Source organism: Cebus imitator, unplaced genomic scaffold (assembly GCF_001604975.1).
Source record: "Cebus imitator isolate Cc_AM_T3 unplaced genomic scaffold, Cebus_imitator-1.0 Scaffold140, whole genome shotgun sequence".
Lineage (NCBI taxonomy): Eukaryota > Metazoa > Chordata > Mammalia > Primates > Cebidae > Cebus > Cebus imitator.
The window spans coordinates 508,050-519,099 of NW_016107455.1; the positions used below are offsets into that span (position 1 = coordinate 508,050).

The 11,050-nt window shown below is 55.5% G+C and overlaps 1 protein-coding gene across 9 annotated transcripts in view; it reads right to left on the bottom strand.

Annotated features, from left to right (window-relative positions):
* Positions 1-865: 865 nt before the first annotated feature.
* FLOT2 (flotillin 2) overlaps positions 866-11,050 on the bottom strand; it is a 21,048-nt gene continuing 10,863 nt past the window's right edge. For 2 of the 9 annotated variants that reach the window (XM_017542129.1, XM_017542138.2), the window contains 10 exons: positions 10,354-10,435; positions 5,683-5,773; positions 4,570-4,693; positions 4,040-4,158; positions 3,804-3,917; positions 3,598-3,717; positions 3,294-3,508; positions 2,704-2,887; positions 2,229-2,378; positions 866-2,119 (listed from right to left, as the gene is read on the bottom strand). In XM_017542129.1, the coding sequence (XP_017397618.1) occupies positions 2,081-2,119; positions 2,229-2,378; positions 2,704-2,887; positions 3,294-3,508; positions 3,598-3,717; positions 3,804-3,917; positions 4,040-4,158; positions 4,570-4,693; positions 5,683-5,773; positions 10,354-10,435 (1,238 nt within the window). In that variant the 3' untranslated portion in view covers positions 866-2,080. Of the gene's footprint in view, positions 2,120-2,228; positions 2,379-2,703; positions 2,888-3,293; positions 3,509-3,597; positions 3,718-3,803; positions 3,918-4,039; positions 4,159-4,569; positions 4,694-4,805; positions 5,257-5,682; positions 5,774-7,325; positions 7,417-10,206; positions 10,271-10,353; positions 10,436-11,050 lie in introns of those variants that run through there. The other 7 variants (XM_037743305.1, XM_017542130.2, XM_017542132.2 and 4 more) reach the window with 7 other exon arrangements.

Genomic DNA, 11,050 nt, shown 5'->3' on the forward strand with positions numbered 1-11,050 from the left:
TTAGTAGAGACGGGGTTTCACCATGTTGACCAGGATGGTCTCGATCTCTTGACCTCGTGATCCACCCGCCTCGGCCTCCCAAAGTGCTGGGATTACAGGCGTGAGCCACCGCGCCCGGCCATACTGTATATTTTCGTTTCTACCGGAATGTAAGCTTCAATGGCTATTCATTTTGTTCACTCGTCTCTCTAGCATCTAAGACATGCTTGGTACATGGCAAGCATTTGATAAATTTATTAGATGAATAAGAATATTGAGGCCCAGAAAGATGAAGTTACTTGCCTAAGATAACACAGGTATAAACAACAAAGCTGAAATTTATTTTCTTTTCTTATTTTTTCCAGTAATGGCTATAAACAAAAAGCTGAAATTTAAACCAAAACTGCCTTACTTCAGAATCTAAGCTCTTAAGCCTGAGAGATGGGCTCCATTACTGAGTAGGGCTCAGTACACTGGTACAGAGGTGCAGTGAACCTGGCAGCTTCCTCCAACTTTTCTTTGTTTTGTTAAGAGATGGGGTCTTGCTATGTTGCCCAGGCTGGCCTCAAACTCCTAGGCTCAAGCAATCCTCTCTCATCTCAGCCTCCTGAGTAGTTGGGACTACAGGTGTATGCAACTGCACCCTGCTCGCCCCCTCCACCTTCTGCCTGTGATGGAGCTAGGTGTTCCAGGGTTGGGGTCTGGCCTCAGCATCTTGGCCTATCAGTCATGCCCAAGGCTCTACTAGGGGCAAGGCCAGTGTGCTGTTGCCCCCCAGTGGCTAGGGTTGGGAAGAACAGGCTAAAAGCTGCCTTGATGCTAAAGAAGGGGAGGGACCTGGTTGGTTCTCGGCTCTCAGTCTCTCTCCTCACAGAAGACACAATGCTGGCGTGGGCGTTAAGAAATCTTTATTTTACCAGAAGGGACAGGCAGTGGGGCAGTGCAACATCCAAGCCCCAGACCAGACATGCAGCATCCACATGCAGGAAGAGCTACACAGGCTGGGGCAGGGCCAGGGTGGGGAGCCAGGACCACTGGACACCCACAGCACCCCTGCCAGGACGCTTGTGTCCTGGGCTCTTCTGCCTCCATTGGAGCAAGGAGGCAGAGGATTGGGCTGCTTCCTTATGACTGGAATCCTATCACTCTGGCCAGGAAGTAAGATAGCACAAGGGCTCTGGGGTCTGGCCAGGCTATAGCACTCGATTCTGTACAGGGTTGGCACAGCCTTGCCCACTGGAAGGGCCCAAAACCCAGGACACTGCAGCCCTAGCAGGAAGGTCTACATACTTTTCTGTCCCCAACAGGGCTAGACCCTGATCTCAGAAAACTTAGCAGAGTTGGGACCAAGCCCCACTGCCCCAGCAGGAACATGCCCATGAAGAGTCCTTCCCTGAGCACAAGCAGGGGCCTCCTAAGGCAGTAGGAAACTGAGGAAGCTGCTGTAGGCAGGAGGCCTTGCCTCTGTGCCCTGGGGTGGAGGAAAGAATACAGGGTATGAGTGCCAGCCGGGGCCTGGGGCAGATGAGGGGAAGGACAGTGGTTCTGGACCCTATAGGCCATGGCTGCCCAGGCCTAGAGGGGCATCAGCAGCTGAGGTTGTGGGCTTCCTGGGGCAGGGTTTAGGGCTGGGAAGATAAGTCCAGGAGAGGGGACAGTGACCGTCCTACCCAGAACCCCTGCCCATGCTGAGTTCTGGCCAGGGCCCTAGGGAGGACGGACAGATACACAGAGAACTTCAAGGCACCAGGATTCTGAGGAGCAGCGGGGCCACCCCCCATAGACAGAGAGTGATTGTAATAAACATCTTCAGCTTATACTACATGTTGTGCATGGGGGGAGAGAAAAAGACAAAGGAAGACACAGGGAGATGAGAGACAAACCCGATGAAAGTGGCAGTGAACGTGGGGTAAAGGAGAGGAAGAGGTGGACAGAGACAGGAGAGATGGGAAGACAGCCAGAGATGGCCTGAACACACAGCACTTCTGGTCCCTTCAAGATAAGGCACCAGTCAGTAACATTCCCGTTGTTCCTGTGGGATTAAAACAGGTGCTGGAGGGAGGGCCGGGTGGCTGCCGAAGAGAGTATGCCTGCAGGAGCCTCATACTTGGACACCGGTGGCCTTCTTGATCAGGGGTATCTGCAAGGATGGGAGATGCCATGAGGCTCAGAGCCCAGGACCACTCTGCCTGGGCCTGTCGGATGGGCTGCCCAGGCAACCCCACTGCTGCAGCTAGGCAGGCACACACCTTAGATAGGTCCACGCCCGTGAGGGCATGCACAGAGGCAGGCAGCTCGGCCAGCAGTCGGTTCACTTCTGATGTCACCTTGCTGTTGTCCCCACTGAGGACCACAATCTCATCGACTTTGGTAAGTGGAGCGGCAATTTTGGCAGCAATCTAGGAGGTAAGAGTGGGAGGAGAGACTGGTTGGTGCTGACTCCGTCCCCAGCCCAGTCCAGCATCTCTCCCTCCCTTCCTCAGCTCACTCCAACCCCAAAGCAGCCTGGCCGGCCCTTAGTCTAGCATGGTAAGAGAGGCTGTGTGGGCCAGGGATGGCTTAGGCCTGTTGTAGGGTTCCTGCCCCTGCTTAGGACACTTCTCTTTAACCCTTCTAGCCACCTGTCCCTGTGTCACTCGCAAAGCCCAGGGAAGTTCTGGAACTCGCCCAGCTAGTCAAGCAAGGACACTTGAACCCTGGGACCCACCTGAGTGGAAGCCTCACCTGGGGCAGGGCCTCCAGCACCAAGGCCATCTTGGCTGCATCCCCGTATTTCTGGTAGGCTTCTGCCTTGAGCTTCATCCGCTCAGCCTCCGCCTTGCCCATCGCCTCGATGACTGCTGCCTCCGCCTCCCCAATTTTGCGGATCTTCTCAGCCTCTGCCTGTGCCAAGAGGACCTGCTTCACCCTGGGGGAGACCAGGCCGGGCAGTATCAGTGGGATGCACCAGGGTCCCCTTAAATCTTGCCTGGGGGCCAGCAAACCTGCAAACCCTCTGCTCTGGTGCTGTCAGGGGTGGGAGACATTTGAAGGGTAGGGGTGGCCTGGCCTTCTGGCTCTGGCCAGGGAGAGGCCACCAGCTCCCAGCTGTATGTGGGAGGGGAAAAACCAGGATGCCTTCTATTCCCATGCACTGCACCAGGCACTGGAGCCTCCTTTATCTAGGACCCCCACAGGGAATGTGGGGTTATTCTCACTTCACAGTGAGCGAGCAGACATAGTGGAGGTGGAAGTGGCTTCCAAGCTGTGGTCAGGAGAGTAGAGGGCAGAGGAGCCTGACTTAGCCCCGATCCCGGCACCTGGGCGGCTCTCACTTTTCACCCTCGGCGATCTGCTGGATCCGGTGGGCCTCGGCCTCGGCAGGCCGGCGCACCGTAGCGATGAGCTCCTTGTCCGTGCGCAGGATCTCCTGCGCCTCCACGTCAATCTGCTTCTTGCGCTGCACAACCTCAATCTCAATCTCTTCCTGCCGGATCTTCTGCTGCTCACGGGCCCCCTGCAGCTCGTAGGCCAACTGAGCTTCGGCTGTCTGTGGCAAGAAGGTGACTGGCACATTAGAAGCTGGTCACCAAGTCCTGATCCCTGAGCCCCAACCCAGGATGCTCTCAGGCTGCTCACCTTGATGTTAACCTCCTCACTGAAGGCCGACTTTTGCAGCTCAAAGGCTCGCTTAGAGTCAGCAATCTTGGTGTCTGCCATGAACTTTACATCCAGCATCTCCTTCTTGCACTCAGCTTCCTGGGGGCAGAAGGGGCAAGTGAGTAGAGTTTCCCTGTGAACATGATCCTATCACCCCTGAGTTTCCCATCCTTGAACCCACGGACCCGGATGCCTGCGTCCCGTTCAGCCTCGGCCACACCAATGTCAGCATCTCTCTGTACCACAGCAGTCTGTGTCTTGCCCAGGGAGCTCAGATAGTCCACTTTATCATACACGTCCTGGGGAGGAAAAAGGGTATCATAAGCTGAAAGGAGCAGCCAGAGGCACAAAGGTGCTCCTCTAGCCAAGCCACCTTCTCCCAGATGAACACTAGGAGATACAGCTTCCTATCACACTGTACCTTGATGGTGAAGCTGAGGATCTCAATGCCCATGCGGCCAACGTCAGGGGCGGCCACCTCCCTCACCAGCTTGGCAAACTGGTCCCGGTCTTGATAAATCTGCTCCACTGTCAGAGTCCCTGGGGGCAGAGGGATCAGGGGCTGGTTTCCCAGGGACCCAGCCAGCTGGGGAAGGGAGGAGGCATTCATGGAGAGGTTGGGTGCATGCAGGGGTGCTGCAGTCTGAGTTGGGTCTTTCTGGAGTATCTCCTCAACAGCATTTAACATTGAGCCTCCTGCTGCAGAGTCCAGGCTGGACGAGAAGTGTCCCAAGCAGCACCAGGTTCCTGAGCAGACTGACAGCCCCCCAGGCCCATCCCACCCCAATGCCCTCTCCACTCAAGTCACCTGAAGTTTTAAAATTAAATACTTGAGGAAAAATGTTTTACCTTGAAACCCCAGTGAAAGAGGCCCCCTGCCCAGACCTGCACCCCTCCCTGCCCTGGCTTACGAACCCCATGAAGCTCCTCAAAGGCTGGATAGGGCCTCACCGAGGATGGAGCGCAGATGTCCCTCCAGGGTCTGCAGGACGACGTTTTTGATGTCCTGCACATTCTTACCCAGAAACTGCTCACAAGCCACGGCCAGGAGTTCCTTCTCTGTCATGATCTTCACCTGCCAGTGATGACAGAGGCACTTCAGTCAGGCAGGAGTGAGGCAGACGGAGGCCCCAGACCCAGAAGTAGGCAGGGTGGTGGCTGTACCCCCTTCCCTCCTTTTTTCAGACCTGGAGGCCCTGGGGGCTGGAATCTGTCTGAGGCCTCTAGTGGGGAGACAGCAGCACAAGGGATTCCTAATACTGAGAAACTTCACTGCATTGGCAGCCCCAGGCCCTGCCACGGCCTCTCCTGGGCATTCGGGGCTTGTCTCCCCACCCCTCCAGCTCACTGTCCCCTCACCAGCCAATTCTTCCTTTGCAGACTTCCAACACATGGGAGACCCTCAGGCTGAGGGGCAGAGAGTATGACAAGGAGAATGAGCAATAGGGACACAGACAGAGAAGGAAAGAGCCTAGACAGGGCAGGAGAGGGTCGGGGGATGCGACCAAGGGTGCCTCTCCTTTTTGAGGTACTCAGCCAACCCCTCGCTGAGGCCTACAACATGGCTGAACCTTGCTGCCCTGTGAAGCTGAGAGGTGGATCAGGGTAGGAAGCCCCCACCCAGTCCCCCAGCTGGGAATATGACACAGCCTCCAACTCCCAGAGTCCAGAGCTCCTCTGCCTCACATGGCCTCTCTCTGGGCCCCACCCCACCCACCCCGTACGCAGGGAACAAGGAAGGCCTGGATTCTGGGGGTTGGCATTTCCAACACCTGCAAAGAATGAGGGTGGGGTTAGTGAGCCAGGAGCCCTCAGCACTGGTTCTGTCCTTCGTGGGCCCGCTGAGGAAAGAAGGGGTGTCTGTTAGTCCTGCTGGGTGGCCAAAAGGGCTGGGTGAGCAAGTTCCAGTGGCAATGACCTGACTCGCCCTCTCTAGTGGGACTTGTGGGGCTGGGACGCTAGAGAGAGACTGCCCCTGGCTGCCGTCCTCTCCTCCTCCCCCCGAACCCGAGTACGGGACCAGGCAGCTCAATGGACATGCGCAGGGCTGCTGAGTTACTATACCTGGGCGACACCCGTCACAGTTAAAGCTACCCCCTCGGCCGTCTCTACGTCCTCGCAGCGGGGCTGCAACGTCATAATCTCTAGGGAAATCCTGCCAAGAAATGCAAAACAGGGGCATGGGTCTGGGGGCCCAGGGCCTGGCAGTGTTGGGAAAGTCTAGTACCTCACGGCTCCAGCTGGGTCCTGGTGAAAAGGGTGGAGGGAGGACTCTCCAAGGGGCTGTAGATGCGAGTGTCTGAGAAGGAGGCGGGCTGGTGGTGGGAGCGTGGGTGCAGGTGGCCCCAGGAGGAGTAGAAGCGGGCTGTGTATGTGCACACACCCTCTGCTCAAGTCAGCCTGGCTGGAATAGTGAGAAAAACTAAGTGGAAAGAAGTGGCCGTGGGTGGTCCGGGCTGTTGGCAGGGAGAATCCAGGTGTAGCTGTGTGTATGTTCTAGGATAGCAAGTCAGTGCTGGTCCTCCTGGCCCTGCAGGCTAGCGTGGATGTCATCTGAGCCTCCCACAGGGGCCCTGACCCATTCCTTGGTCTACTCAGCACCCCAGGTGCCCCAGGAAGCTGCCTGGAAAGCTCTGCCTGATTGCCTGGCATCCTGGGAGTATGCCCACTGCCGGGTCAAGATGGAAGTGATCCTGTACCTGCCCCTTGCCAGGGAAGACCTACCTGGTCCCTCCACCTGGCTGTAGTCTTTGACTTGAAACCCACCTCTGGTATTAGGCCCAGGTGGGTCACATGGGGAACGTAGACTGAGGTCCCATTAGAGCCTCTTGGCCAAGGAGTGTTAACCCTGGACAGAGTTGTTCTGGCCAGGCAATCTGATTCCTCCAGGGTCCACAGTCACCCAGCTTAAAAGGAATCTGGGCATTTGCAGATGTTTCAAGTATAGGAGTGGGTTTGGCGGGGGACAGGACTGCACCAAATGGAGTACTGAGGGAGGCCTGGACCCTACCCCTTCCACACAAGGTGCTCTGAGCCTCTCAGGCCTCTGCACCTCCCATGGCTACAAGGGCTAATGAGATGGGGATGGTTCCCTTCCCCATTGGAGATGGCAGGATGGGTGAAGAAGGGAGTGGTGATGCAATATTTTTGCCTAAGCAGGCTGATGGGCAATTTAATGCAGAGGGAGGGGATGAGGAAGACGCTGTTCAGCCCTCTTCCAGCCTGGGAACCAGCTGGCACACGGACTCTGAGGGGGCAGGAGCTTTTTGATGTTCACTCCTGCAGTCCACGTGACTTGAACTGAGAAGGTGCTCAGTAGAGAGCTGGTGAATGAAGCAATGAAGAGGGGAACCCACATATGACAGAGTAAACATTTGGAGCTACTTAACACCCAAGTCCAAGAATAGATTTCACCAGCTATGGCTGCATGGTAATGAAGGCTTGGCATCCTGGGACACTCGCTGGCAGACTTGGCAGAGCTTCCAGAATCCCTTACTCTTTCCCCGCTTGCAGTCCGATAGGCAAGGGCAAGGGACCTGGGGATCTACTGGGATCCATCCTGGCACCCAGGGCAACGGAGGAGAGAAAAGAGGAGAGGGAGAAAGGCACATTCTTAGGAGGGGAGTTCATCGGCTCCTGTCTGCCAGGCCCCGCAGGGCAGGAAGAGAGAAGGTTAGACATGGAGGAGGAAGCAGGTGGGTTATTACCTGTGCAACCCCTGTTACGAATAGTGGAACCCCCTCCGACGTCTCAATATTCTCACAGCGACACAGGATGGTCATAACCTCCAGAGACAGTCTGAGGAGCAGCCAGGGGTTGGGGAGAGGTAGGGACAGGAAGGGGAGGAGGGGACACAGCAAACACACACAGTAGTTACCAGATAAGCACTGATGCCTGACGCCTGGGGGGTAGACATGCTGTCAGTAATCCAACCCCCAACTGCAGCTCAGCTGAGGGCTGCAGGAGAGCGAAACCTCCATGCTGGCCTGAGGCCTCTAGGTCTCTTCTCTAGTCCCCAAACCCTTCCAGTGAGGAGCTGCTGGGCTGGGGAAGATGCCTGCTGCCAACCTGGGCCTGCGGCATGAGGCTGGGAGGCTTATGCACAGGGCACCCAGGTTGCCTGCCACCTCACTTTCCCAGGGATCCTCTCACAACGTGGGGGACTGAGCCTTAGCCCCCACCGTCTTTACACAGGTAAACCTGTGTTTCCAGAAATTGGGAATGGGAGGCTATTCTGGGAACTCCTGAGCTTTAGCAAACACTGAATCCACCAGGTCTGCACTATCTATCACTAAGAAGGCAAGGCCAGGCCAGAAAAGCTGAAAGAAAAATTGGATGTTCTGATGTGGGAGTCAAGGAAGCCTGGGGGAGAAAGTGTGCTCCTGCTGGAAAACTCAGGGACAACCGGGAGATAAAGGAGACATTTAATTGGGAATTTCCAAAGTTGGCCAGGGGCAGAGAGAAGATTATTGGCAAAGAAATCAAGGTGCCTCAAAGCTCCCTGGCTTATTCTGGCTGGGCCTCCCTAGGCAGTGTGTGTAGGGTGGCTGTCTAGGCAGAGGCCAGGCTGTGGACAGTGTGGAAAGTTTCCCTAAATCAGAGGAAGGAAGAGAGGACAGAGGCCAAGGGTGAAGGGGCAGAAGCAGGTGGAGGGGGTGAGGAGGAACAGCAGGTGATGCGCAGCCTCCATCTCAACCCTGGGAGGGCCATCCTCAGTGCTAGCCCCGGGGCTCTGGCCATGCAGACATGCAAAGGTTGCCTTCATTCAAGCCTCTAACACTAGCATCCTTGGGCCTGAGAGGACTCTTGACCTAGCTCAGACAGGAACCTACCAAGCTCTCTTCTGGGGAAGGAGAACGGGAAATAGGGAGAGGGAGGGACGAAGGGTAGCAGGGAGGGAAGAAGGGTGGCTGCAGTTCAGATGCCAAGGGTGGAGAATTGCTCAGGTAAGGAAGAGAGAGCTGCCCACATCAGGGCCTTGGGATAGTATAGGATGTAGCAGCAAAGTGCAGCAGGATGGGTCACTGAGCCTGTAAGGAGAATGGCTGACCCCAAGGCACGTGACAGCTGCAGAAAGGACCTCTAGAGGGAGGCTGAGTATCCAGGCTATTAGAAGCCTCTACTCTGACCTGAGAGGCTCCTGAAAGCCTAGGGACATAAAGGCCCCAGCCTGTGGAGATGTCCCCCAAGCAGGTTGGGGACTGGGGAAGGAACTGACCCCCAGAAAAGGGGATAAGAGGGGAAGGACTACTGGCTCAGACTACCCAGTCAGTGGGACCACAGGGCGGATGTGGAGCCTGGGTGTGAGGTCGGTGTCCTGGGAAAAGATACAAGGTCCCTTACCTCTAACTTCCAAACCTGCTGTCAGAAAGGCTCAGCCCTTCTGTCCTGGTTCTGCTCCCTGGAGCAAGAAGGGAGAGCAGAGGACCAAGAATATGGAGAAAGGTCTGCAGGGGACTTGCCCTAGCAGTGGCTGCCCACGCAAGACAGGTGGGCCTGGCTGCAGGTCGAGGCATCTAGACAAGATACTCTGTTGTGCTGGGACTGCACAGTGTGTAGGGTGATGGTGTGTCTGGAGAGGGCTCCCCATGGCTTCTGACAAGCCACTGGCCCACTCAGGTGTGGCCAGGATCCTCTTGAGTGGAGGCTATGGCCACTATTGATTACTCTATCTGAGCCCTGGATATTACTCACCTCCGGCCAGGTAAAGTAGGGGGAGAGGTGGGAGAGTGGAGCAGTTACTGGGAACCAGTGAAGTTAATCCGTTGTGCCATGCTTCCCATTCCCCCAACCCTAGCAGATGTCCTCAGGCTTCCAGGAGCCTCAAGCGCTGGCAGCTCAGTACAGACATGAGCTGCTGATGTGTGGGGGCTAGGCAGAGGGGGTTTCCACTGGAATCTCCATGATTTCCCCTGTGGGTTGACTGACCCCCTTGCAACATGCCCACAGCTCTGCTGCCCTTGTTGCCTGGGTCCTGGATGGGAAGGGTCTGCTACTCCCCTCCACCTCCCATAATCAGGAAGTGGGTGATCCTGGAAAGGTGGGAGATGAGACCTGGCAGGGGAGGCCAGGTCTGGCCCTGCCCTGGGCTCTGCAGGCAGCAGCAGGTAGAGCTGAATGGTGGGCCCTCTGGGGAGCTAAAAACTCACTTCTTCTAGTAAGTCTTTCCAGACTGATTTAGGAGGTCTAGACCTGCCTTGCCCCAACCCCAGCACTAATTCATTAGGTCCCCATCCCTGTCTCTAACTCATCACTGTCACAGAACCACTTCTGACTATATATCCATTCTCTGCCACGTAGTCCCTGCCTGGATTACCCCAGGGCCTACATAGGTAAGGGTGTGCATCGGGTCTCTCCTGGCTTTCCTCTCTTCATATGCCCATGCCAAACTGGGCATATAATAAAGACTTCTTAAATAATTTTGAGCTATGATTAGGAAATCAAGATTCTGCCTGGGCATGACCCTGAGTTCTCTGGGACAGAAGTAATGCTGCCTCCAGTGGAAAAAAGAACACCCACTAAGAAGGGGGCACCCATGACAGACATTCCTGATACATGTCTCCTGCATCCCTGCCCAATCCATCTCACCTGCTTCTTAGAAGACCCCACCCACCAGAATGGAATGTGGAAATGGTAGAGGTTCTAGCGGACCCTTGGGGTAAAGCAGAAGAATGCTAAAAGTCCCTCTCTCCCTGGCCCACTCCATGACAGGATCTAGAGCCCCCAGGTGCTTACCTCTGAGTGTCGGAGATACACCACCAGGCCCAGGCCCAGCCGCCAAACACGTACTGTTTATAGTCGGAACCACAACAGCCCCCTGGGGAGCAAAGCAAACCACTGCAAGTCAGTTGCTTCTTGGGTCTGTCTACTCCCTAGCCCACTGACAGCAACTTTTGTCCTTTACCTGCTCTGATACTTGACAATGCCTACTGTTGGGTGCCTGGTGCTGAGGTTACACATAAATGAGAGAGAAGTTCTCCCTGCCCTTACGGGACTTAAAATCTAGCTTGGTACACAGGCAAATTACGTAAAGAAAAGGACACCCAGTGAATAGTTCAAAATGTAAGTGCTTACAAAGAACAGAACAGAACAAGACAATGGGCAGAGGTGATCTGGAAAAGCTTCCCCTACTTTTTTTTTTTGTCAAATAAAGTCTCATTCTGTCACCCAGGCTGGAGTGCAGTGGCGTGATCTCGACTCACGGCAACCTCTGCCTCCAGGCTCAAGCAGTTCTCCTACCTCAGTCTCTTGAGTAGCTGGGATTACAGGTGCCTACCATACCACACCCGGCTAATTTTTATACTATTAGTAGAAACAGAGTTTCATCATGTTGGCCAGGCTGGTCTCAAACTCTTGGCCTCAGGCAGTATGCCCGCCTCGGTCTCCCAAAGTGCTAGGATTACAGGTGTGAGCCACCTCGCCCGGCCAGCTT